The sequence below is a fragment of the Lates calcarifer genome, linkage group LG7_2, assembly GCF_001640805.2.
Source record: "Lates calcarifer isolate ASB-BC8 linkage group LG7_2, TLL_Latcal_v3, whole genome shotgun sequence".
NCBI classification, from domain to species: Eukaryota; Metazoa; Chordata; class Actinopteri; family Centropomidae; genus Lates; species Lates calcarifer.
The window spans coordinates 4781468-4809275 of NC_066854.1; the positions used below are offsets into that span (position 1 = coordinate 4781468).

Genomic DNA, 27808 nt, shown 5'->3' on the forward strand with positions numbered 1-27808 from the left:
CAGTATCAGCCAGCTTTATATGTGGTCACAAATGATATTTTTGGTCTTTTTTTCAGTCTCTAAATGTTTTTACATTTAAAGACAGTCGGCAACATATAAAACCAAGCGCAACAGGGAAATTCAAGACTAGGTAAGTTAAATTTTTTTAGGACATTTATTCTCCCCAAAAACTTGTTCACATACATTAACACTGACAACATGCAGTTTCCTCATTTTAAACCTATTACTTCACCAACTAAGCAATGCCTGTTGTACATTAGTTCCTTCTATTCATAAATCAGCCACAAATTGTACGAGGTCGTCATATCTGGCACATCAGAATAGAGCTTAAATGTCCCTTTAATAAGTTAAAAACCTGAATAGGATTGTACACTGCTTTCATGTTTGCAGTCATTTTAATTCTATTTCACTTGTTTTATTTTTAAACACTCCAATTAAACCTTCTTTAGTTGGGAAGACATTTACAATAAATTAAATCCATGAACAAATATCTGTTAATTGTGTTTTTAACCCAATAGAGCACTTCAATCCTTTGCAATGAGCAATTTCATACCTTCCACTGGCTGTACAGTTTAATAAATAACTGCTTAACTATCCAGAGCAACATTAAACCATGTCTTCAACAAAACACCTGTTCTGTCTCAATCAAACAGAAGCAGTGGCTTGCTTTCAATTTCTGATCCACACAGTAGACAAACATGACAAATGTTGGGCAATACAATAAATACTGACATTCGTTGACTCTTCTTTACTTCCTCAAGGTTAACTCTTCAAACCTTGACTAAACCACAAAGGAAATTAATTTAAGAGTTTGTGCTCCTCTGGTTTCATAAAGCTCCCTTTGAATTAAGTATTAATTTAAATAACTTACTCAGAAAAAAAAAAAACTCAACATTTTAGTGCAATAACGCTGCTTAATCCAGAGTTATCTTCAAGGATGCATATCAAACATTTACATTTGAGTTGTTCAACGCAAGGTTTTGCATAATGTCACATGTTTTGCATGACGTGGAAGTTAATTTCACTTTTTTGAAGCAATTTAGGCTAATAGAAATGTGACTAGGCAGCTAGAATGACAGAAATGTGTTGTTTTCCCCGATGAATTATAGAAAAAAATAAAATTATCATGGAACAGTGCTATGAGTTATGTGGAGGGTAATGCTATTTGCCATAATTTGTCAAGCTGATAAAGTTTTCATCCTTTAAGGATGTTATTAGTTTTCTGGCTTCTGTCAAATTCATAGAAATATACCTATTTACTCCTAAAATGCCTTATTTGAACACAGAAATCCAAAATTGTCTGCCAATTCCTCATCATTGCCCTTCATCGCATGTTTGCCCACAACACAAAACATATATTCACACATTCAAGTATGTAAAAGAGCATCACTTTCGCTAATAAGCAAACTTGTCAGTTCATTAATTCCCATTCCTTCCTTTTGTTTTCAAACTTTCTGTGCCTTAATCTGTTAGAAAATATATACACATAGACCCTTGTTAGTACACAGCTCCAACAAGACAAAACAAATAATATAAAGTGCTCTAAAAATTCCTCTGTAGCTCATAGTGGGGGGTCTGGAACAACAAAACATCACGAGATGACTGTTGGAAGGTCGTTAACAGTGACATGGTGAATTATAACAGGCAATGCAAATTTGACAGTGAACTTCACTTGACACTGCTGTGGAAAGATTACAACAATCTGAACTATCATCAGTACAGTTCCTAGATAAACAAGGTCAGGATTCATACCGTATCAACAAGAAATACTGCATGCACACTCCTGCTAAAATTCAAGTCAAATAATGATAATATGTTCTTGTCTGCCCCAAACAAAAATAGTCTGAATTAAAAAAAAAAAACAATGAGAAGACTAAGAACAAAAACAGAAAAGTCCAGTTTGTCAGTTTAAATTTGTCCCAGTTTTCCAGTCGGTGGTAAAATTTAACAGGAGCGTCCTTCTTCTGGAATGTCTTTTAGAAAAACAGTGCAACTGAGAGTACAAGTGGTGGTCCAGCGTGAACAGCAATTTTTTTTTCCACTTTCCCTCTTTACTTTAATGCCTCCCAGAGTCTCGGCCTAGTTGTGGCCTAATGTCAAAAGAAAAATAACAAAGGCAGACAAGTTTAAGACATGCTGATGCTACATTTCACTGTCACTGACATTAATTAAATATAGGTTGTTTACATCCGCAGGAGGAGCAAACATCAGGCTAGCTCAGTTGCGTGACAACTGGTTACAAGTCTGACAAGATGTTTTCAGAATGGCAGATAACAGGAACGAACGGGAGCTGATGTTATCATATAGTATGGAAATTTCCTCCTATAGAACTGTTCAGTTGAAACACAATAAATAAAAGCTGTCATTCAGACGTTTCTAAGTTCATTACAGAAGTTTTTTTCATAAATGTAACATCTAGAAAAAATGTAGCTCAAAGAAATTAATTAGAATTAACTTCAATGTATTTACTTTATTTCCCACTGGAACCCCAATAACTACGTGAACTTAAAAGGTAAAAATAAGGAACTGACCTGCGATGTATTTTGCACCAATTAACATCAGCATGCTGCCCATGATGTAAAAGCCCAGGGGGACGCTGCTGAAGATACTAGTTTCACCTTTTGGTCGACAGAACAAAGGGTCAATGAGGGCGCCACAGAGGAGAGAGACAGAAGAATATTAATTCAGACAGAACTGAGGAACAATTCCAGCCACCAATGATCCCTTCAATGTGCATATGGGCATGCATGTAAGACAGACTTCAAAAATATCTGACTTGTGCTGGCTCACACTGGCAGTGAGAATTCAAACTTTTGGCTCATGGTTTTGTTTATATTAAGGCTCAGACGTGTAATGTAGTCCTGCCTACCGTTTCCATTACCAACAGGCTCTGTCGTCTCCCAGTTCATGGATTTCTGAACAGCCTTCTTCCATCGTGCGTACCGAAACTCGCTCTCTGCCGAGCACATGCACAGAAACTTTTTACTTTTTGAGCAGCAGCTACTGAGGACACATAGAACACCATCACCTGTCTTGTGAGGTGTGTAGAGAGTAGCAGCAGCAGCTCATCGTACCCTCAGGGTTGATCTGAGGCTCAAACTTCTCTGACGTGACTTCACTCAGGTCCTCGGGGCTCAGACTCCACACACTCACGCCTTCTGCTGCTCCAGCTGCCATCGCTGCTCCGAGCGCTGTGGTCTCAGGCATGGACGGCTTCACTGAAAACAAGTGACACAATCTTTATCTTTTACAACTTCTGTAAAACAATCATATTAAAATAGTCCAAATGAAAAATGTGAAAAAGACAGGCTTGAGCAATATGTATAATTTTCTACACTGGTTATTCCACACAATGGCAGCAGAGGGCAGTAATACCCAGTATACCACTACCACAGTTTGATGCATCAGGACTGTGATGCTGTTGAAAGGGCACACATCTCCACTTAGGACTGGTAATGCCAGGTAAATGCATGGGTGGCAGACAGAAACACAGTGCGAGTTTTTTTCCTTTGACAGTGACATCATGTCAGATAAATGTGTAAACAGTTCTGCACTGGGCAGCAGGGTGACCTGCTGGCTGAGGAACCAGTTTAGTCACTGCCAGAGTTTGTTTGCTGTTCAACCACGTGGCTGCAACTAATTTCCATCTGGCACATGAGAATTCCCTTAACTGCATCCACATTTCTCTCATTTGTGTCTTCTCCTTGCATCTTTGTCCATCACACGCTCATGTGGAGTGAGGTCTCTTCTTAAAGTGAAGTCTTGTTTACTGGCAGAGTGTGCCATTTTTAATGTACTTTAATTTAATTAAAGTATTATTTCTCAGCCCAAATATCTTAGAGTTTCTAGCCGACACCACAGGTATTTAAGCCTCACGTGACTGAAAATAAAAACACATATTTACTGCTGAAACACAACAGACTTTCCTGCTCTCTCTGACTATAATATTATTCATGACAAACCACCAGGAAGAGAAACATAGGTTATTTTGTTGAGCAGACCTACAGACACGACAGAGATCCATTATTTTCAGCTACAAGGTGAAACAAAATAAAAGACTTTCACTAACATTGGTCTCATGTATCCTCACTCCACCGAACAGAACATTAAGAGAACATTAAAACATTCTTCATGATAATGGACTGGAGGCTTGTACACTGATCTGTTTTGACTCATGCATCGCTGAGTACCTAAAGACACGATAAGAAATAACTGGAAATCCTACCAACAGGAATACAGAGAATATCGGCCTGAAGCTGCATCAGCAGCCTGTTGGACGTCATTCCTCCGTCCACCTGGAGCTGAGTCAGCGGGATGCCGCTGTCCTGATTCATGGCGTCCAGTATCTGCATCCAAACAAATATCCCAAGTTATCAACCACACAGTTACATCTAATCACATGCATATCATAAGAATCAATCATTTTTTGAATGAACGTGGTGATCACATTTGTCTTGTGCACTCACCTCTCGAGTCTGGAAACAGACAGCTTCCAGTGCAGCAAATGCGAGGTGACTCTTATTAGTAAACTGAGTTAACCCACAAATGATCCTGTGACACAGAGAAAGATTGAGACTAAGTGAACTAGAGAGCAAAACTTATTTCAGCAGGCTGTGTGAATAATTTCAGACATGTTTACTGCACTACAGAGTGGCTCCTGGTCTTACCCTCTTGCACTAGGCTCCCAGTACGGTGCATAAAGACCTGAGAACGCAGGAACGAAGTAGCAACCGTAGGATGTACCGACTGATGCAGCCAACTTCTCTGCACAGGGAAACAAACAGTTCTAGGGCTATAACTGGATGGGCTTATTTTTTGTAAGGTGCCTTACATCTATACAATTTAAATGACACACAGTCCTGAAGAATTAGATCATCACATTAGATTTTTCTGAACAAAGATGAGCAGCACGCACCGAGCTCTTCAGATGATCCGATGATCCCCAGATTGTCCTGCAGCCAACGAACCACAGCTCCTGCAATGGCTACAGAGCCCTGCAGGGGAAACACAAATCACCTCTTTCCATATTGTAACTAACATTCATGCCAAAATGGCAGTGTATTTAAAATACTGTACCTCTAGTGCGTAACAGGCAGGTTTGTCCCGACCAAGTTTGTATGCCACAGTGGTCAGAAGGCCGTGGTCAGACATTACAGGCTGCAAAACAACAGGAAAATGTCACTGTAAGCAATGTGTGCAGAGATGTCACCATGTATACCATGAGTCTTTAAAATCTTAAGTAATGTACCTTGGCTCCAGTGTTTCGCAGGAGAAAGCAGCCAGTACCATACCTGAAACACATGAAAAAAACAAATTTTATACATAGATTTCCCACAACATAAAAATAAGGGCGATCTAAAAAACAAACAAAGCCTCTTACGTGTTTTTAGCTTGTCCGTCCTGAAAACACATCTGTCCAACCAGGGCTGCTGACTGATCCCCAAGACACTGTTTTTAAAGAAAATATATATTTATCAGATTACAGATGCACATAGTTTAGGACCACATAATGGACAGTGGAGACATTGTTGGCAAAGTTAAAAAACAAAAAAAAAGAGAGATAAACTTACCCCAGAAATAGGAATACCTGAAAGAGCTCCAGATTTCTGTCAAAAGAAAAGAGCTGTTGTTTTATAATGAACTGTGTGCTTTTTTCTTGGTTATGTCACATTAAAAGAACATGTCAATGTGTCCTTTTTCAGCAGTTTGTTGTATAGCTGGATGTACCACCATATACCACCAAATAATGTTGTAAATAGTGTATAGTATAGTGTGAACTGTTTTCTGATTTTCACAGGAATTATAATAAACGTGAAATTATACACCTGGGTATAATTCACGTGGGTACATGTGTCAAATCACAAATTAACAGTAATAAAAAAAAACAAATCAGTCATTAATGAAGGAACATATAAATTTTTTGTTACTACGAGCAACAACCTTGCCCTGACAACAACACTGAAAACATACGAGAATTATTATTTGACAACACGAAGCCAAATAACAAAACTATACCCATTTTAACTCTACCACAACATTTTTACATAAGGCATACTGTAACAGTGGAGACACAGAGAGGGAAAACAAGGGCAAGAGTGAACCTGTATAAATGAAAATGTCTTCACTCCTCGTTTTGGTGAGATGTTCAAAGACAGAGGTTGAATACAATTGTGCCAAAGAGTGAAGAGATTTAGGAGACATGATGGGACGCTGCAGTGGAGGATGGTCTGTCAGGAAAGCTGTGGGCATCAGTGACAACCAGCCAAGAAGCATGCCACAACAAAAGCAATGAGGGGGTCATCCAGTACATTTCCAACAGAGTGGATACTGTATGTATGCCCTCATATTATTATTATTATTATCATCATGGTGATCATGTCAATTAACAGTTGCTTATTCAAACAGCCAGCAGATGCAGAGCAACACAACATTGTCCTCTGACTGTCAAGGCACCACAGCCCACATGAGAGAAGAGAGGAGCTGATAAAAATGTCGGTATTTTCATCTGTGTCACTTCAGTTATTTCCTTACACTCGAGGCAAGAAGTTTCAGTGCTCTGCATTCTTTCCATTCTTTTTCTTTGCCCTGGGTCTTGTCTTTCAACTACATACATGACTTAGTTATTTGTTAAACCTGCAGACACTGCTAATGGCTGAAATAATGCTTAAACTTCTCTGTTTACCCACATTTAATTGGTGACAGCTGGTTGAAAATAGACCAAAATCTGACCTGTATATACTGCTCTTCAACGCAGCTCAACTAACAAAATATTCATATCAATCTTGGAAATGCACTGTGTGATGGTGTATTCACTTTGGCCACGGAGAAGCAGGACGGGTTACTTTGCATGATGAGGTAAAGTAGTGATGGCGAGTATTACTTACCCGACTAGAACATATTTTCTACCAGTGAGAAAAGAGAGACAATGGCACACAAAGAATGCCTAAAAGAATTTCTCAGTCAACCTTCATGCACTTAAAAAAAAACAACAAAAAAAACACACACACACAAACAAAAACCTCTATTATCTTAGCAGTGGCTTGTTGCATGAGACATTCCACCCTTTGAACACAACACTAGAGTCACAGTAGACACAGCAATGAAATAATTAGCATAGAAGGTTAATATATACACTTATTACTGTGAAATTTTAAGTGGACTAGACTTGGCAACATAATGACAGATATAAGCATGCTTACCATGAGACCATATATTTCTGAAGAACTCCTCACTCTGGGTAAGATCTCCATGGGAATACCGAAATATCTGAGGGGAATTAGAGGAAAGAGGAATAGTCTGTGACTAATTCAGCCAATTCTGTATTCTGTTTTAAAAAATATAACAAGTGTATAATGGAATTAAATACAAATGAAAGACAGCTCTCGTACTTGCAAAGCTCCGGGTCCCAGTCCATAGTGTGAATGTTAAACAGCATGGTTCTGCTGGCGTTGGTCACATCTGTGCAGTGGACTCCACCCGACTTACCCCCTGTCAAACACTGTTGGACAGACATCACATAACCAGTCAGCTCCACAATTAACACAAAAAATTCAGTGACACCTCTACGACTGTTGAGGCAGAAAGACTTCACCACCCTTACCCAAATGAGCCAGGAATCGATGGTGCCGAACATGGCGCGGTGAGACACGATGGCTTCATGGACCTCGTTCACATTGTCCATCAGCCAGCGAAGTTTGACTGCGCTGAAGTAAGTGCTGATGGGGAGCCCTGTTTTATGCTGCAGGATGACAGTGACACAAACAACTTTACCAGTGCTGCTACTAGTAATATTAACAGGAGTCTGCATTGGTTTTTAAATTGCAATTGGTTCAAATAAATATCAAATAAAAAGAAAGAACAAGAGGATGAATCCAAACTGAACCTGTACGTTCAAACAAAAAAAAAAAAAGATTTAAGGGAACAGATGAGGAGCTCACCTTCAAGTGGTTCTTATTCCTTCCTGGGGTTTTGTTAATGAGACGTTCAACTGTTGATTGAGTCCGCAGGTCCAGCCAAACTGAACAGAAACAATGCAGTTATTTCATAGCTGCTGTTTGAGTGCGTCAGTGACTGAGTCTGATGCCAGTTTTTTACTGCTACACTAGTTACTTACATTAGCGTTAGAGTTAGCTACATTTATGCTTCTCAAAGACTGTACAATCTGTGCCAGGTTACATGGAAATAATGTACAGACAGTGACAGAAACAAAACAAAACTTTACCAATGGCATTATAGAGGGGCTCCCCTGTCTCTTTGTCCCAGACAAGCGTGGTCTCTCTTTGGTTGGTTACTCCAATAGCTGGACAAATTTAAATTCCAAAGTGTAAACACCTCTTAGAAATAGCTGGAAATGATACCTGAGTAATACTTAAAGAGAGCAGGTGGTAGCATAAGGGTCATGTGTGCATACCTTTAATATTTGAGATGTCTATGTTGAGCTGGGTGAGTTTTTCACACGTCCGCTCCATGCACTCGTACACCGACTGAAGAATTTCTTTGGGGTCCTCCTCCACCCATCTGAAAATTAGGATGATAAAAATCACAATAAATAAGATCTGTACATTTCTAAACTGCGTCTACATTTTTTATCTGACAGGATCTGACTGATAACTGCAACACAGTCTTTTCACTCACCCTTCTTTGGGGAAGCTCTGTTTGATTTCCACCTGATGATGACTGAGGAGCTCTGCTGTTGTTGAATTAAACACCTTCAAAGAGAAAAAATATGACAAGTGAAAAAAGCAGCTTCAGCCAACTATACTCTCTTCTTCACTGATCCAGTGAAAGCTGACTGACTAGTTCATCATGGATGCTGGAAGAGATTTCTCATTCCCCTTTGTTATTTAGATTTTCTCAGCAGTTGGGAGATCCAAGTGGGCATCTGCTGAATCCCAAACCTGATTCTCTAGACTCCAGGCTACTGCCTTTCAAGTACAAACTGAACAGTGGTCCATTGTATGTTATGTTATGACTCTTGTCAGCAGAGAGAACATGTCTTATCAGAGAAGTCACACCATTAAAACATTAGGATTAGTAGATTAGATCAGTTCACTGAAAATTAAAATATTAATTCCTATAAAATTTCACCCCATATTTCTACTTCTAGTTCAACAGAGCAAAACTGCTGATCAGCCATCTGTGACAAAGTGTCATATTTCTGTTTTCAGTTTGAGGTGACTCATGCCAATTAAACTCTTGGCTCTTAACTATCAGCCACACGCAGAAAATAAGTCAAAGCATCTGTTCTTTATAATCTGGGAGTGAGAAAGCAAAAACTAAAGCCACATAAAAACTACAGTAGTTAGAAATCTAAAATTTCTGGATTAACCAGACACAGAAATTATAAATGTAATGTGTAAATACAGAAAGTATTTACATGTAACGTAGGCTCCTCTCTTAACAGAAATTAATAAGATGGTTAGGCGCCAGACAGGCCAGGTATAAACTTATCCACCTATACCTGTTAAATTTATTTTTATTAATAATTTTAAATCAGAGAGGGCTTGCAGGTCCGGCAGCTCCAGGGTTCCCTTTTTTCTTCCTACCGTCTTAGTTCCACAGGCTCAACATTCCATCTCAAACTCGTCAGGAAAAATCCATGCTTTTATCCAAGATACTAGTCTTTTTTGTGTTTTCTCTCCATTTCCTTTTTCCTCTCACTCCTCCAGTCTCAAACCTCCTTCCAGTCTCACTCCTTTGTTTGAACTTCCCTCCCTAATCAGCTCCCAGGTGTGACTCCTCCTTGTACCTTTTCAGTATGTCATTTCCTGTTTCCTTTCACCCCCTTTTTTCCTCCTTTTTGCTACACTACTCCCCCCTTCAGGGGAGGAAAATTTACAGTCTTCTACATACATATTCAGACAGCTTGTTTCGGCCAACCAACAATCCAAAACCCAAAGGGTTTCAAATGTTACTGTAATAAAAATAAATTGTCATATTTAACAAGCTATAGCAAATATTTCTGCCATAGGGTTTGTCATTATTGTATTATCAGAAATATTGCCAATTGATTAATTTTCGAATTGATCAATTGGCGATTATGAGTGGTGTTTTTATATAGCCGTACCACTTTTTAAAATTACCCTCTGCACAAAAGCGAAGATTAGAGTCCTCGTTGGAAGCACTTAAACGTAGCACGATTTGGAACTGAATTGGAACGGAATTTAAAGCCATTTTAACTATCAACGCAGCTAATTTATTAATGTTAAACGGCACTGGTTACAAACCGTGACGATGGTTGCAGGAGTAGACACTTACATATAGAAACAGAAGGTGGGATATTCAGCCAAGGACACGTTTATGAGCCAGACATTAAATGTAACACGGCTAGCTCACGCAGAGGGGAGTTTCTCTTACCAGAAACCGAGTGGAGCTCGTTCCCTGGTCAATGGCAGCAACCAGCGGCCCCAGCATTATCCGGTGTGAGGACGCGGCCATGGTGCCGTTCATGGGCAGCCCCGGAGCTTCGACACCAAGCTGGAGACGAAACCAATTACTACCACCACCACCGGCAAAAGCGGCTCAACCTCAACCAAAGTCGGGCAGTCAGTCGCAGCCTTCACACGTAACGTTCGACCCGGCCATTAGTGATGACGCAGGCAGTTGTGTCCTGGCAACAGTGGTTTAAAAATCGTTTTTAACAATTTTAGAAATTATAATTCACTCACAAACCTTTCTAGTAATACATCAAGAATTCAGTTAGAAGTTAAGGAATTTGCCATCCTGTCTTTTCTTTCTTTCTATTTATTTTATAAGTCAGATTCAGTTAAATATTTTGAATATTTGTTTTGAATATTGTCTATTTTTAGCATTATTTATTTTAATCTAATTTGTGAAAGATACACGGCACATATTCTATGTAATTCAATAACAAGAAAAGGGAGGAGTTCCCATACCGGGAGTCGAACCCGGGCCGCCTGGGTGAAAACCAGGAATCCTAACCGCTAGACCATATGGGACGCTGTACAGCAAAGCAAAATCTATTCATTAAAAGTATACACTGTGCCTGCGTCTCTCTGTTGTATTACTAAATATATGGTCTAACATAATGTTTGTGTCTCTCAAACGTTGGCACTGTTTATTTAAATACATTTAAATGTAAACACCTCATCGCAGGAAATAAATATTTTGGGGCTTCACTGTAAGACAATTAGTTTTTCATTGTCATTTATTACAAAATTGTCATTTTATTTCTATTACAATTTTCCATTCCAATCGATTCCATTTCTTTTCCCTATTTTCTTCATTTTATGTTTTCATAAAGAATTTCTATGAGATCTAATATCTAACATCTTACTTCAGCTTGAAGATTCGTTTACTCGGCGATGGGCGATGGCGTCATCATTAACGGACGGTGTTGTCATTCTTGAAATGTGGGAAGCGATTGTCTCTTTTTATTTGTTTCGTTATAATTTCTTCATCACACTTTAATCGACCAATGCCTAACTAAAATGTAAGTATAGCGTTACTCTGGGAAATCCTATCTGCACGATATGTAGCACAGTTGGGAGGTTATTTAACCCTGGGCAAGAATTCAGACAGTTAGCCACGTTAGCTGTCCATGCTAAAGGCAATCTTATTCAAATGTTTTTTAGCTAATCGTATTTTTTTCTGCATATTCAGGGCCGATTACTGGAAGTCACAACCGAGGAAATTCTGTCAGTACTGCAAATGTTGGATTGCGGACAATAAGCCTGTGAGTAGGTCCACATATGCTGAACGTTTTGCTGAAGACAGTATCCACACATGTGATGCTAATGTCTCTCCCTCTGTTTGTCTTGCTCTGCAGAGCATTGAGTTCCACGAAAGAGGGAAGAATCACAAAGAAAATGTGGCTGCTAAAATTTCAGAGGTACTAACATTTATTCAATTTACTTTCTTCTTTCTTTGTTCAAGCAGGGATTAAATACTCCACCTTTCAGAGGTGAAATGATGTTAACTTGTAATTGGTCAATGGTGGGAAAATATATGCACTTAATATTTGTTTAGTGCTGGTCAACCTGTCTATTCAATAACATATACCTGTATTTAACTGAACAAATGCAATTGTTTAAGTTTGTTCCCAATTGAGTTGCTATAAACAGCAAATATTTTGCATGTTTTCTTGTCAAATTGTTAAAAAATGAAATTATTATTTGATCTTTAAAATAGTTGCATCTGTAATTTACATCGCTGTAAAACACATATGGGTTGTCAGTGATACATACAGCCAAGAAAAAACTTGCCTGTCTTGGCACCACTCTCAGGACTGGCAGGGGAGATAAGGTCCAGGCATAAAACTCTGACTTGAAAGCTCTCTTCTGATTGGCTGCTAGCAGCTGCCTCTCATCCCATCATATCTTTCTTTCTGCAGATTAAGAAGAAGAGCATTGAAAAGGCGAAGCAGGAGGAACGTATGTCTAAAGAGTTTGCAGCGATGGAGGAGGCTGCGATGAAGGCGTATCAGGAAGATCTGAAGAGGATGGAGAAGGAGGCAGGAGGTAATTGTACATTTTACTGAAATAATTAATGTGTAACATGTGCTATGAAGAAGGAACTCTTGCTGTTTGGTTACATTTAAACTGTTTTTTGTCTTAGGATCAAGTTCACCAGTCCAAACAACAACACCAACTCCACGGCCACAACCTCAGGTGAAATCCCAGCCCAAGAAACAGCAAAAGAAAGCAGGGAAAGCAAGCAGGAATTTCACAGTGCAAACAGAAACACAGGTTTGGGTTGAAGGACAGACAGATGATGGACACACGTACTATTACAACACAATAACTGGAGGTGAGGAAACCTGAAAATACAACTCCTGTTTAACAATTGAAACTATCCTTTATATCAACATAGTCAAACTGACTTTTTACAACGTGGCTGTGGTGTTATCTATGTGTTTTAACCTCAGAATCTCAATGGGAAAAACCAGAGGGATCCCAAGGTGAAAGTTTGGCTTCTGCAGACTCTGGACAGACTGAGGTTAGCAATAAGATGTTTTTCTCTTATGCATTTTTAGTGTATTATTTTAAACTGTGTTGTACTGTTATGTTCTGTTGATAACATGCATTTATACATCAATATTGTGTTTCTCTTTAGACCTTGTCAAGCTGTCCTTGGATGGAAGCTGTCAGCCCTGATGGTTATACATATTACTATAACACAGAGACTGGAGGTAGAATATGTTTTTTATGCATTTACACATTCTTTTAATTACTATTTATTCCACTTATTTTCTGTGTGCTTTGCTCTTACTTCTAGATTTAAGTTCTTATTCTTCATGGTGATTCGATCTGTTAATAACATGCTATGTCTTTCTCACCTCAGAGTCCAGCTGGGAGAAACCAGCAGACTTTCCTTCGAATGATGCATCTGGATCTGGGTCTAACAGAGAGGAAGAGAGTCAGGAGGAGCCTTCAACCCCTCAGCCCGAGCCACTTTCAGGAGAGGATGAGAGCTCCAACGGGGCCCAGGCCACTCAGGAGGCTGAAGTCCCTGAACAAGCCAGCCAGCAGCCCAAAGTCCCAAAGATCAGCTTCAGGGTGAGAAGAGTCCTGGTAGCGCATGAGTGTTAGTACAGAAGAATTTTAACACCCAGACATCACAGTTTTCATCCTTGTTTTTGTTTTCAGAAAAGGAAAGCAGAGGCTGAGTCCTCAGAAAAGGAGGAAGAGGATAAAGCCAGTGATGATACTCCTAAAGAAGATGCTGAAGAGATGAAAAAAGAGGAAGAGGTCCAAAGCACAGCAGCTGAACCTGAGGAGAAGAAAGTGGAAGAGGCAACACAAGCCAAAAGGCCAAAAGCTGCCAACCCATATGGAGTCTGGGAGCAGATCCAGCTAGAGGAGGATCCATAGTAAGAGAACAGTTTGAATCTTTTTAAGTGCTGTTTCAGTGGTTGATTAGGATACTGGTACACCATAGACTGATCCACTGATTGAGTTCAGTATCCACTGAAAAGGCTCCAATTGTTTCATTTTTCTTTCCTTTCTAGTGCCAGTGTGGACTTACAGTTGCCCCAGGTGGAGGGAAGCTCAGCCAGTGCTCCAGCCGACCTGCCGCCAGAGCCCAAACCCAAGTTCAAGGAGCGCATCATCACCTCGCTTGGAGAGGAAGGCGGACCTGCTTCATTTAGGAAAAACAAGACACAGAACAGCAAATCCAGGAGTCTCCGACAGAGAGACGACGACGATTGACCCAAACAAAACTCCAGGCCAGAAAGCAGCAGAATGAAACTTTTACACAAATACAACTCTTTCTATGAACATTTTGACATTTAAATGCACCATTTTGATCTTTGAAGTGTGCACGAATATCATCTTTTTTTGTATTAATATTTTTAGGACAAACAATGACTCAACCCATGCTCTTTTCTCTGTACTGAGATCTGTCATAATGAAGGTGTACAACACTTCAATCTTCAGGTTGGTACTCTCTCATCTGCACAATATTGTAGGCATTCTGGAGTGATAATTGTATTTACGTTAAGTCCTTCTGTAGTCTGGTAAGTTCAGATGTATCCAAACAGAGCAATTCAATAACTTTTTGTATTTTCCATATTATATCTGTATTTTTTTACCAGTGTAAGTAATGAAAAGCTAGTCAGACATCCTTGTGGAAACCTCAGTGCAGTACTCATGAGTTAAAGTGAATGAATGTCTTTATATTTTACTTTATAAGATGGGAAAATGTGATCTCAATAAATGATGACTTGTCTGGATACTGAAAAAATAACTTTGTCAGCACAATTATTTTGAAAATTCAGTCACAGCTGAATAAAGAATCATCATAATTAATTCCACAAATACAGGCACCAGTTAGGGTTCGTCCAGCTACAGTGAAGAAAACACTTATTTATAAAGAGGTCAGATGACCAGAGAAAAAATATAGAGGCTGCTGGTCAGCTGGCACACATATGCAGGGTGTGACATGCTTTTGGTGAGTGTGTGTATAAAGCTGATAGGTGGTTTTACCGCACCCTGATTGGCAAAGAACCATGACGAATACTTACAGTCAGCTTTACTGTACTTCACTATGAAGTTTTTACCGGTGTAAAGTGGTAATCCTGGTGCTGAAACTCAAATGTTATGACTTGGATATATTTTGCTTTAACAAAATGTAATCCTAAAACCGTTGTCAGTAGAAATGTGCAGCTTTTTATCTCACAACAGCTGAGCAAGAGCACATAGTTCACCCCAACACAGACACATCTTACAGGTCGTCCTAAAGGTTCATTTAAATGTATCTCTTTTTTAGAAAATTAATAATTCATAAATAAATACTATTTGTTTATAGGGCTGTAACATTATTTACAGAATTACTATGACACAAAATCTATAATTTAATATTTTATTACAAAAATAAAGCCTCTTATTTAGGAGTGGTGGTTGTAGTTTGTCTTTCATTGTAATGTGACTGCTTCACACACATAAATTGTAATATTAATATTTTCAGCACTGGTACGCTGTGTTGGAGAAAACCATCCACTAAACAACATACTGTATGTTCAGTCCAGTTGACAGTAGGCTGTGCTGGGTGTCAGTCTGCAGATTGTCCAGACTCTGGTTGTTTCAGATTGCTGCTGCCGGTGCTGCTGCTCTCCACCATCTCCAGAAGAGCCTCCCTCTCAGCGCATTCGAGTACGTCAGAGATCAGGTCGTCGAGAGCCTCCCCTCCTCTCATGAACTCCTACACATGGACCAGAAGATGTGACACTGAGTTTAACAAGTGAGAAAGAGTTGGAGTATTTAAAAAAACAACGGGCTTAAAGAATGACAAACATAAAATGAACAGGTTTAACAGTTACTCATAATTGATGCAGAAATTGGAGACACACTGACACTCCCTTAATATCCAACCTTAATATCTCTAGTAACATATCCCGTCCTGTGGTCTGTGACACGATCCTGGCTGAAGTTGTAGGTGCGAATCCTCTCTGACTGAGAACGTGTGCCCACCTGTAGTTAAGAACACAAGATTGAAGATATCACTAAAATATGTGAATATTACAATAATGTTCCTGAGAAAAATGGACACTCACCTGCTGCTTTCGTGCCGTATGCCTCTGCTCAGTCTCTTTACCCATCATGCTCTGGTAGAGCCGGGCCTTCAGCATACGCATGGCAGTGTCTCTGTTTTGCAGCTGAGAGCGAGTCTGCTGACATTCTGCCATTATGCCTAAAAGGAACCAGGCCTGACGTTTATATGATATGAAAGCAGAGATGTCTCTAAATGTTTTAACTACTAAGAGTGTGAAGTGGCTTGAGAACTTTTCTTGCATGTTTTTTTACCAGTGGGGAGATGAACAATGCGCACTGCGCTGTCTGTCGTGTTGACGCTCTGGCCGCCAGCACCCCGAGATCTGAATGTGTCGATGCGAAGATCCTTTGGATCAATGTGGACATCAAACTATGGACAAAAAGGACACAAATAGAAAGACATACTCTTCATGCTAATAAACACAGACTGATGAAAAAGCAGGTGGTAGAGACACAAAAGTAGAGTGTACCTCCACCGGCTGAGGCAGGACAATGACAGTCATGGTTCCTGTGTGGATACGCTGCATCCTGGAGGAAAGGCCCACCTCAGGAATCCTTTGCACCCGGTGTGTTCCTCCTTCATGCTTCAGATATCTGTATACATTGTCCCCGGCTATTCTTACTGCTGCATGGTGCAAACCACCTGAGACACACAGTAACTTAATGTTAAATTTTTCTGACATGCCACAAACAAGTAATGAGCTAAAAACAACAGAGCCACCGAAGCTGATTTTGTGGAGGAAATTTCTGATGCTCACTAAACATTTTTTAATTTTCACAAGAGCTCAAGAAGATGAATGATGACTTACCATACTCAGCAGGTGTGTAGTTATAAACCTCAAAGTCCCAGTTCTTGTAAGAGGCAAAACCCTGGTACATGTCAAACATTTCTCTGTTGAATTGCTGACAGATGTCACCTGAAACCCCATTAACAGAAACTATGAGAAAACATACAGTATGTTCTTATTAACGCAGGTATGTGGCAAGAATTATTTACCAGCTGAGTGTAATAAATAGAAGAAGACATGTTACAGCCCGTGAGTCCAGCTGTCTTCCAAGTAGTGAAAAAAAATGGTTCATACCTCCTGTTGTTCGTCCTGATACAATCTCCAGCAGGACATTACTGGAGTCAAGAGGGTCAATGGGCACAAGAGCTTTAATCAACTGGAGACGAAGAAGGTACACTCATTAACACTGGATGTTTTATGGCACATTTCTATGTTTATTCGATCACGTGTTTGTGTTCTTACATCTTTTCTTAAGGCTGCAATCTTGCTGGAGATTTGTGCTTCCTCCTCTTTTAACAGCTGGGTTAGTTGTTCATCTTCATCTCTGGTACTGACTGAACCTGCAACCAGGGGGGCAAACAAAGCGTGGCATTTGTATTCAAACATGTTTTGATGCTGTCTTTGATTTAAGAAAAAAAATTTAAAGAAAAATCAGTACCAACCCTGTTTTCAATTAAAAGTATACCACCAATACCTTACCTAACTAACTTAATAACTTACTTATGTTTTTATATTCTGAAAATTGTTACTAACTGAGAAATTAAGAATACTCACCATGTAGTAGTGAATGGACTTCCTCATGGTCTTTCCGGGCTTGTTCAATACTACCAAATATATTTGCTAGAGGCAGCAGCTCTGTGTGTTTCTTTATAAGCGCTTTTCTGTCTGACTCGTTGAGGTATGCATGCTGTAATCTATTACTAATGTCTCTGTACTCCTCCATGAGCTGCTGAAGGTACCTCTGAACAGACTCATTCCTGTACAACTCCCCCACATCACTGTAACAGAGACGTTTTGATACTACTGTACCCCAGTGATGCACCTGTGTGATGTTAGCATATCTCAAACTTGTGTGTCCTGTCAGTGTCCTCCATCCTCCTCTTCTTCCACCGACGTTACTGCTGTAAACTACACGGCTACACAGTGAACACAGTCGAAACCAGCGACTGACGAGCATTTCACTACATTTACAAAAGACGAATAAAGAAAAACAACACTTATACCTGTCGTGTAAGTGTTTTCACTGGAGCTGTAGCTAGCAGTGGGAGAAACCGGATGTAGTTTGGGAAGCTAGGTCGAGGAGGCGGGAGAAATGAATTCTGGGAGCTGTAGTTTCACTGTATCGGACGTTTGGACCAGCTCTATCCATCTATCTATCTATCTATTGAATAATTAGCTAACAAAATTAACATTAACTTTGATTTTTTCCCCCCCCTATTTAATTAACATTGGCGCTGCGTTGACTACAACTACATCTATGTAGCTAACGGTCAAAATGTCAAACTTAAGAGCCAGTGAGGACGGTAAGATGATATTAACTAGTTAATGACAAAATTGGTAATTTAGGATTGAAGCAAGTGAGCCTGTAAAAAAGCAATTTAGCTAACTATGAAAAAATAAATTCATGTGAAATTTCTTCGCGGGTTATTAGCTGATATTAGCTTAATTTAGACCTGTATTGACACTAAACTCAACATTAACGTCTTGTGCTAACTGTAGCTATAACCTAGTTAACTATGGATTAGTGAATATATGTTTAAATCCTTAATATTTTGTTATGTCTGCTAAAATCAAAAGATATTTGGAAATAATGTGCCAATTTGGGAAAATGTGGTTGCTATCTAGTTCCATTAACAATCAGATTTACAGACACTTTATTTCAATTTTATTAACTTTCCCTCAGGAGCACAGGAGAATCCTGACTTCTCATTAACCAAGGCAGTGGAGGATGTCAGTCAACATGGCTACACCCAGACTGAGGCCTTTAAAAAGAAACAGAAGACACTCAGCTCCCTGCAGGTTCACCTTTAACCTCACCTCATCATGGGGCCAAGCTAATGCCACTCATGAACTAATTATTTTCTCCTTAAAACACTCTCTGGCATTTTTCTATAGAAAGAAGTATTTATGTTAGCTGTTAGTAGTAGTAACAGTGTAGAGGTTGCAGTAGACATGTAAGTTAGTTAGTACCACATTGGAAGATACCCTTAATAGATAATAAGTTTATTAGTTACCGCAGTGTATTGGTTCAGTTCAATGTAACATATAGCTAACAGTTTTGGCCATATATTTCAGAAATTGTATTGCTCATTAGGTGAGGTGAATGCAATTTACAAAAGGAAATAATGTGTGAATCAAAGCCATTAGTAACAAAAATCCTAAATCAATTTAAACACATGGAAAATGCAGGAGTATAAAAAAACAGAGAAAGTGGGATCACATGCTTTTTATGTACAGTACTCCAGTTGTAACTGATAGCAAATTCATTTAAATTCACTGCAGAGTTGTGAGAGTGTGCTATCTAACTAAAAGATTTTGAACGTGTTATGTCTCCTTCTCCAGGCAGCTCTTTCAGATGTTGAGAGGAAAGGTGAGATGGCAGAGCAGGAGCTGAGATCTAAAGTGAGGGACATCCTAATGCTGGAGGGCGACATGGAGCACCTGGAGCGTCAAAAAAAAGTCCTGCTCGATCGCTGTGTATCCATCAGCAAAGACAATACTGAACTCCAGAATCATATCTGCGAGGAGGAGGAGAGCGCCCGCATGGCACAGGCAGGGTTCAACACCTACCGAAACAAGATGGAGGGTCACAGAGCAGCTGTTCTGCATGCAGCGAGACAGACGGAGGCCCATAAAGAGCTGGAGGAGAAGAGAGCGTTGGTCAGGATGTTGATACAGAAGAAAGAGCAGCTGAAGGAAGATTTAGAGAATCCAAATGGAAACACAGTGCACATGGCAAAGGTGGAGAAGTTGACCCTGAATTATACTGAAATTTTAAACAAACCGTTTTTGTTTTCCACATTTACCTCTTTGCTCTTTTACTCCCAGAGATCTGCAGTATTCATGACCATTTTATTTTTCTGCATTTGCTTTTCTGCAGAGAGAGCTTGATGCTCTGAAGGAGGAGATCTCTGTGAGGAGGAAAGCCATAGCTGTGAGGAGAGAGCAACTGCAAAAAGAGTTCAAGACTCATACCCAGATAAAGAAAGACATAGAGGTATGGCAAAAAGAACCCTAACCCTTTATCCCCTTGATTAATCAATTACTTGTTTATGAAATATCCGCAAATAAATGTCCTGTTGTGTCCAACCAACAGTTCAAAATCCTAACAATGTTCAGTGCAACACTGAAATATAAAATCATGAGTAACAATATAAAGACTTAGGCCAAAGATCGTAATTATGAGTCCCTATTTTAGCCTCGGTGAAAACTCATCAGACTGAATTTTGTTTGTGTTTCCACTGCCTCAGATCCAGAACAGGCGCTATGAAGCCATCATCAAGCGCCTCCACTGCCAACTGAGCAGAGCCCAGGCTGTCCACAGGTAAAAATAAACTCAAATATAGCACCAGTGATGATACCATCTATATTTATACAGTAATGAAATGCATACTTACACTTATTTATGGATGGGAATTCCAATTAATGCTCTGCACAGCTGTTAATTCTACATTTATTTACCAAAAAATAAAGTAAAAAGTAAAGATAGCAGCTTCAAAAAGTCAGAAAATGAGCAACATATTTTGTTGTTTATGATATGAATTTTGTATTAAAGAGACAATAAAATCATTACTTTACTTTAGGCAAATGTCTGAAGATATCTACCACATGGAGAGACAGCTGGCTGAGCTCAAGAAGCAGCAGGAGTCATCACAGGACTCAGCGGTCAGTGGCCACTAAACTGTTGTGTCTGAATATGATCTGTGATGCAGTCTTTATCTGATATCAGATTAAATGTAAGCCTGCGTTAATATTATGGGTCTGTTTGTCACGGGAAGAATTGTTGCTATTACTACATTTGAACAGCTGGGGGCAGCAGTGTCAGTTAAATGTTTAACTTTATCCCTCACCTAGACTGGTACACAGTAGTTTGATGCCAGATATTAACATAACAGTTTTTGCTGAATGTGTTCCTTTAAGCACACAAGTTGTGTCAGTATTAGTATTAAAACATTTCCCTGTTATCACATTTTTTTATTTCCTCCGATAACAGGAGTGTTTCATTTTTCAGAGGCAGATTAGGGGAAACATCAGCAGGGCGTGGGAAGGGATTTTAGGTCAGGTGGTGACAGTGAATCGGCTTGTCCAGCAAGTGTCCACAACAGTGACCCATGCAGAAACAAAAGCCATGTGTCCACACTCTAACTGTCGATGCTGTGGGTGTTGTTTTGGTACACGCTGTTCCAGCTTCCGCTTCACTGGGTGGCTTGATGGTCTGCGAGGTGACAGTCCCACTGCCGGCTAACAAGGGCGTGACTGTGCTACTTCAGCCATAGCTCAAAAACTAATTGAACAATGAAAATGTCTTTTCAGAAAAGTACTTCACATCAGAATGTATTGCGTCAACCTCTGAGAAAAGCCATAACTTGTAATTTCAAGTCTATTTCATTGATTTTATCGTGTGAATCGTGTTGTTTGAGGCTATATGTCTCTTTACATTACTGGAACAGTTATGTAAAGCCAGGACGAGTCATGGAATTGCATATTCAAGGCCTGGACAAGCTGTGGAAATATACACAAATGTACAAATGTGGATTTTTATTAACTAAAGATGAAACTACAGCAAATTTAAAAGATGAAAAAATTCTGTGGCAGCAGTGTAGTAGCCCACAGTCCCCATGGCTTTAATTTACAATCAAGGAGTGTCGTGCGGTGTGTAGGAGGTAAAGGACAACGTGTGATGAATTACCCAAAAGTTAGAACTGTTTTCACTACCCACTCAACCACAAACCATAGTAAAGTGGGCCATTTCCTTAAAGGTGTGCTAGGGGAGAATATCCAGCCAGTCTGGATGTCTGTTACAGTGCAGCACTTCTCTGTCTGACTGACCTTATTAGCATGTTCTCAGCCTGACAGCCCTCTGCTCTGTTGACACTGCTGAGCCCCAGGGCTCCTCTGCTGTCAACAGCAGTCTGAGACAAAAAGTCACAGGCAAGTGTGCGTCAAACTGCCCAAAACGGACAATCCTGTATATATAGAAATACACTGCAGTGTCATGGGCAGGGTGAATTTATATTTCTCCCTTTGGCCGTTCACATTATACAGTACAAGCATGTGCCTGTACACTCAAACTCCTAACAGCGTGACCTTTTAAAATGCCCGAATATTTCTCCTCCATGTCTTTTTTAGCCTTCCTCCTCCTTCACTCCCTCTGGATAATTAATTTTTGTGTGGTACCATAGTGAGGTACCCAGTGTGCATTTTTTTGTTTCGACTACAATAATGTGAACTATGCGTTGTCAAGTGCACTGTGTTGCACTTATATAACAAGGGGTTTCCACTCTGAGGAGCAGTTCCTTGAAGTGAGTTCCTTTGTAAGAAGCTCTTTAAATAAGTGCTGTTCATATCCTGCCAGTCCAAGCCAATTAAGCTTAGCTAACTGGGAACAAATTTAACACCAGCCTTCTACCACATGCTGCTTTTATTTATGTGCTGTGACACATTTGTCTACTCCATTTTGGCATCAACCGTCATTTTAAAATATACTTGGCTGCTGAAATAGAGAAAATAGACAGGGGGATTAGGGATTTACCAGCCAGGGGGAAACTTGAAAACTGATAAACTAATGAGCATATGTCAATTTAAAGAGTTTTTGCCCCCTGTGAAATACATAAAAAAGACAACTAAGGCCATTTACAGTATTAAGTATCTGTCGTTGTAGTTTATTCATGTAAAACTGGCTTTCATTCCTCCAAGAAACATCTCTTTCTCCTTGTATGCTCCTTGTGTTGGCCTTTTGATAAATGACTATGCCAATAAAACATGCTTGGCAAGCTTTCACATCGACTGAGAAGCTCTGTGCAGAAAGGCTGAGCTCGTTTATTTCTCCGTGCAGTGTTGTCATCTTCAGTAGATGCAATTCACCATTTATTACCTTCGTCTCTCCAACAAAGTAAGGTCCATAGAGTAAGTAGTGGAGGATGAGGAAAGAATATACATAGAGTTAATGTTACAGAAACGTCGGTTTGCTCAGTTATTACCATTTCTGCTCCATCTTGTGCATGATGACATGTGTCTGATTTACAGCTGTTTTGCACCTCCTCTGGCTCGTTGCCCATGTAAGTTACGTGAGGGCAGAGACAGCTGACCTGGAGTGTGTGAGAAATCATTATGTGCATGCCTTCGAGTGTTGGGCTGTGTGGAATAAATTCCTGAACTCATACTACTGTAGGTTGATGTGTCTTTGCAGCAGAGTTTGGCAGCGTGACCCACTCTGCAGAAACATAGCTTTAGAGGTGTAGAGAATCTGCTGATGCACCCTGAGAGTTTGTTTTTTTGCTGGTTGAGTGGGTGCGTGAATTATCTAAACTGCATGAAAGTATCAAAAATGTGTGTTTGTTTTCATGTGTACCTGTGTGTGTGTTAGCATTGGCTGATTTCCAGTCACCAAATCCAGTTTTAGTGGTGTTTATCTCACCTGTAAGTGTGTGCAGGTGCATACTGGGGCGTTATCTCTGACTACTGTGCCAACCATTTTAAAAACAAGTCCATCTTAAGATAATCCTACACTTAGGAAAATATTACATCTTTAAGTGTTGTCACTCATCATGATTGGAGAGATGACATTCCTCTCAGATGTGTATCACCTACTGTTGCTGCGCCAACAGCCATTAAACCTCTGCAATAACAAAGCTGAGTGTCTGCTTTGCTCAGACTGTTTTTCACAGCAAATATATATCTGGGGACCGTTCCAAGAAGCCAGTTATTTACACCGAGCTGTCCGGAAAACCTTTCTTAGAAAAAAAAACACAGGTCAGAACCAGGTATTAGATGTGGGTTTTAATCAGCAAAGGTATTCAGTAATAAAGAGTGAGCCTGCTTCTTGGAACAGGATAGACACTTCTGTATTCAGTCCAATCATTTTTGCCTTGGCACTGAAATAATGGACAAGAAAGGACCTGCAGCAGTGATAGTTCACCAGTAAAGGCTGCACCAGAATCTAATTAAAAAATACAGACTCAAGGCAATTTTGGCTCCAAAGAGGGTATAAGTTGTAGGGTAATTTTGAAAGCTAGGGATGTCAGCACCTAGCAATGTATGCTAAACTGATCAACAGGAAAATAGTAAATCAACAACAAAATAGACAGAATTATCATTTGAGTCATTTATCCAATGGCAAAAATGACCAATATTGTCTGAAATCAGCTTCTCAAATATGAGAATTTGCTGCAAAACAATCAATCAGATGACATCTCCTTGAACTGTCCTTCATTTTCACCTTTTAAATAATACAACACCTAAACATATCCATTCAAAACTTAAAGAGATCCAGTTTGTTGAGGCTTTAACTAACAAATTTTAAATGGCACAACCCCCCCCGCACACGTCCCGTACTCAGTCCAAGGCCTGGCAGCTGGTGACTGCTGGGTGCTACTTCACCTCAGCTGGCTGTGTGTTTATACACAATCAGCTGAGCTGTTGCGTGCACACACACACACCCACTGTCCTCTGTGACGAAAAGATGGAACTAGCTTTCCCAGAAATGCACTCGAAATTCTCCCAAGTGAGCAAACTCCCTTTTTTCCATGTCGCAGCAGTCAGGAGAGGATACGGGATGTGTTTGCTCTTGATCTCAGAAAGAGTTTCAGAGGTTAAAGACATCAATTCACAGAGAAACCATACATTTTAATACTGTCAGTAATTGTTTCGCTGTGGCTTTAAGAGCTTTAGTGCTTTACAGACCCCCAAGGCAACAGGTTATAGTCAACTTGAGTGTGGATTTAACTCCAGAGGCCGAAGTTTGTTTACCGTCTTTTGTTTGTTCAAGTAATTACTGTGTCTGTGAAGTTATCCAGACATCTCTGTCTGACAAAGCAGTAATCCTGATTCATGAGAGGGGTCTCTGGTCTGTGTCTGTGCAGTAAAAATAAGTGTGTATTTTGTTTGTGGGCAACCAAATTAAAAAGAATTGAGGAGGGGACATCCCTCAGACGGTTGGGTTGGGGATGAACACACAAGGGAAACCCCTGTGATTCTCTTGGCCTTTAATTGCTCCCATTGGTCCTTGTTAGACTAAACATCATGTCACCAGCTCACCAGTTTACAGACAAAACCTGCTGACTTCTAAACCAACTTTATTAAACATCCTGCCTTATTTTCATGTTGCTTTTATTTGCTCAGACAAACAAACGTAACGGTCAGCATGTGATTCATTTATGATTCATTTCTTTGTCTTCGTACGAATTAGAACATGTCCACTGGGTGAGTCAGCAGGGCGTTTATTTAAGGTTTCCAGTTTTCAGAGCTTGAGAGCTGTGCCCTTTTCTTGGCATGAGCCGCACACAGAAACCAGGTACAGGTGCTCAGAGGTATTTGAGGGTGTGGCTGGGCATTAGTGTGAGGAATGTCTTGATTTGCACGGGCACGAAATGGTCTGTGGGATGAGAGGACTCAAGAGCGTGACACGGCTAAAATGTCTCACTTGACTCCAGGAAATAGCCCAGGCCAAAAATAGATGCCATAAACGAAACCTTTAGCCCACAAACACGCCCATGAAGGAACCTCACCCTGCTCTGTGCCTGAGCAACGTAAACAAACACACGCAGACACACACTTAAATGTCCTCGTATCCATGACAGATAACAGAACATTTTTTAAAATGCATGTGAAGACACATTCAATGACTCTTTGTAACAAACTTACATCATATAATACACATGGGCGTTGTGTGCTTATAGAAACAAAACCTCTTGCCTCCACAAAGCGACAGGAATTGTGATGTATAGTGACTTATTTATATTCAAATGAGTCATGAATCCAGTTGGACACACACACACATGTATGTATACAGTATACCGTATATGATATATCTGTTCCCACTGTCAAATGTACATCTGGAGGTGTGCAGACTCAGCTTTACACCCACCCACCCAGCAGTGAGTCATTACTGTAAAGGCTGCTCAGCATCTTAAATCCTCCAGCACTAATCATGATGATGGGGGGATTTTTCAGATCTGCTACTCAAGTACAAGAAGCAGTACCACGATTAGAAATGCTATCATAGAAACACCATCTTACACAAGTAAAAATCTGATATGATTAGCTGGTCATTCAATTAATCGATCAATTGAAGCTTACAATACATTTTATTCTATGGGCTCAGTGAAGGTCATTTGCAATGTACGTAGCTGCCGAATAAGCAGAGTGCACTACATCTCCCTGAAGTGTTGTGGAGAGAGAATATGATGTAACTTGCATTTGAAATGCTAAAAAGTAAACTACAATTACCTGAGTTTCCACCATTAATCAGATGTGTTGTGTAATGTTTGCCTAAGTCACAGCCGCCAGTGTCTGTGCATTAAATATGTATTACACCTGCACTGCACTGAGAAGCTGAAGCAGGCAGTTCAGATAAAGGAACGTGTGATGATTGTGTAAAATATAAAGCTGATGATTTATTCTCAAATCAACATACTATGCAGCTGGTTTATTATGTAGCTAATATTGTGTTTTAACCTGATGAGGATCTATGTAAAGAGGACGCAGTGATCCAGATTAAAAAGCAGCTTGATCCAAATGTCTGACATTATGTCTTTTCCAAAATGCGCTACATTTGAGAACATGAATTCATATCAGCCTGATGTGTGTGTATTTTGATCTAAGGTTGTAAATGTAATTCATACCAGCTCACCTTTGGCACGCTATTTATAAATAGTGTGGTAAATAAACAGTGTGCTCTAGGGCAGGAGATGCTTTACATGCTGTATGCATGTAGGCTGCCGTGTAAAAGCTCTTGAAGCTGCAGCACAAGACATGAGGAGGCTCATTTGGTTCCTCCGCAGCCAGAAAGTAGGGCAGCAAGGGGGAGCAGCAGGGAGTCCCGGGTCATCCATTACGTCATAAGAACAAGTGCTAGCAGGAAGAAAGGGTGGGGGGTGTATGCCTGAGCTCGTTTCCTTTCTGTATCCTAATTGCAGACGGGACAGTGGGGCAGTAAATTATGAATGAAATTGAGAAGGAAGCAACTCTGGGAAGGAACTAAAATTCAAGGATCTCTTCTCCCCAGTCTCTTTCTCCCTCACACATGTAGGAATGAAAAAACTCTGCACTGTCCTGTACACACTGTTCCCTATTCATTTCCCCTCACACAACAGGCACACACAAACCACAGCTGCAGTTTTATCACTCTGCTGTGATTTTTTTTCTTTCACAGGGCATTGAACATCGCCAATGAAAAACATGAACAACACCCTCCCCCATCACCCGCCCCGTTCTTTTCCTAAAATGTTCCTATATGTTCCTGTATCCTATATTTTGTGAATACAGGTTATACCATGTTCTAAGAGATAAAAGGAAAGGTGGTAGAAATGGTAGTCAAAAAAAGATTTGACTAATGGGCTTTTATTTCACTTCAAGTTTGCAGAATTGGCCATGTGGGGATAAAAGAAACCTGTATATTAGTTAAGTTTAGGTTAAATTACCTTGAACAACTTAGTGTAGCTGATGTTTTTTATGCACTTTTGTAATGTAATGGGATATGTATATGAGAGCTCTCAGAAAAAATCCGACTTCCCTCATCATAAAGTTGGTAGTTATGATATCTCTTATATGACATGAATGTGGCATTAGCTTCTATCCAAAGTCGTTGCAGAGGACATTTTAAAATTCAGGCCTCTCAGCAAGTCCCTAAGCTTTTTATTCTTCAGCTATCAGTTGCACATATTGATAAATCATCATCCATTCATCCCGTTCTCGTGATCACGACGTCTCAGTAATGTGGGAATTTCTTCAAATTTGGTACAAACATTCACTTGGGTTAGATTTCAGTGGTCAAATGTCAAAGGTCAT

The 27808-nt window shown here is 39.9% G+C and overlaps 4 protein-coding genes, 1 long non-coding RNA gene and 1 other non-coding gene across 7 annotated transcripts; 2 read left to right on the forward strand and 4 right to left on the reverse strand.

Moving 5' to 3' along the window:
* Window positions 1-135: 135 nt before the first annotated feature.
* Window positions 136-10597, reverse strand: gk (glycerol kinase). 2 transcript variants are annotated; one of them, XM_018693507.2, is made up of 21 exons: window positions 10357-10597; window positions 8635-8708; window positions 8411-8517; window positions 8222-8299; window positions 7938-8017; window positions 7601-7738; window positions 7389-7498; window positions 7200-7266; window positions 6885-6902; window positions 5571-5606; window positions 5381-5448; window positions 5249-5291; window positions 5077-5157; window positions 4916-4994; window positions 4668-4764; window positions 4467-4551; window positions 4226-4346; window positions 3075-3218; window positions 2870-2956; window positions 2532-2618; window positions 136-2090 (listed from the first exon to the last, which is right to left on the reverse strand). In XM_018693507.2, the coding sequence occupies exons 1-21, from the start codon at window positions 10447-10449 to the stop codon at window positions 2080-2082; spliced, it is 1704 nt and encodes a 567-aa protein (XP_018549023.1). In that variant the 5' UTR covers window positions 10450-10597; the 3' UTR covers window positions 136-2079. The 2 variants fall into 2 exon arrangements, with proteins under 2 accessions (XP_018549023.1, XP_018549024.1); XM_018693508.2 differs by lacking the exon at window positions 6885-6902 and having other exon boundaries at window positions 10357-10596.
* A 289-nt stretch (window positions 10598-10886) lies between these two features.
* Window positions 10887-10958, reverse strand: trnae-uuc (transfer RNA glutamic acid (anticodon UUC)). Its single transcript has one exon. It is a non-coding gene; the product is annotated as a tRNA-Glu (tRNA).
* A 349-nt stretch (window positions 10959-11307) lies between these two features.
* wbp4 (WW domain binding protein 4) lies at window positions 11308-14705 on the forward strand. The gene is made up of 10 exons (XM_018693519.2): window positions 11308-11452; window positions 11623-11695; window positions 11789-11851; window positions 12353-12479; window positions 12577-12768; window positions 12887-12957; window positions 13075-13150; window positions 13303-13517; window positions 13608-13831; window positions 13970-14705. Coding segments are annotated over exons 1-10 (1245 nt in total). The 5' UTR covers window positions 11308-11450; the 3' UTR covers window positions 14172-14705.
* A 605-nt stretch (window positions 14706-15310) lies between these two features.
* Window positions 15311-18086, reverse strand: mtrf1 (mitochondrial translational release factor 1). The gene is made up of 9 exons (XM_018693511.2): window positions 17576-18086; window positions 17264-17361; window positions 17096-17177; window positions 16823-16930; window positions 16484-16656; window positions 16266-16383; window positions 16016-16152; window positions 15834-15932; window positions 15311-15663 (listed from the first exon to the last, which is right to left on the reverse strand). The coding sequence occupies exons 1-9, from the start codon at window positions 17976-17978 to the stop codon at window positions 15514-15516; spliced, it is 1368 nt and encodes a 455-aa protein (XP_018549027.1). The 5' UTR covers window positions 17979-18086; the 3' UTR covers window positions 15311-15513.
* A 40-nt stretch (window positions 18087-18126) lies between these two features.
* On the forward strand, window positions 18127-20728 carry LOC108894887 (coiled-coil domain-containing protein 122). Its single transcript, XM_018693523.2, has 6 exons — window positions 18127-18324; window positions 18705-18820; window positions 19364-19762; window positions 19902-20018; window positions 20272-20345; window positions 20605-20728. The coding sequence occupies exons 1-6, from the start codon at window positions 18297-18299 to the stop codon at window positions 20699-20701; spliced, it is 831 nt and encodes a 276-aa protein (XP_018549039.2). The 5' UTR covers window positions 18127-18296; the 3' UTR covers window positions 20702-20728.
* Window positions 19515-20734, reverse strand: LOC127139111 (uncharacterized). Its single transcript, XR_007809028.1, has 3 exons — window positions 20627-20734; window positions 19828-19932; window positions 19515-19660 (listed from the first exon to the last, which is right to left on the reverse strand). It is a non-coding gene; the product is annotated as an uncharacterized LOC127139111 (long non-coding RNA).
* Window positions 20735-27808: the final 7074 nt, after the last annotated feature.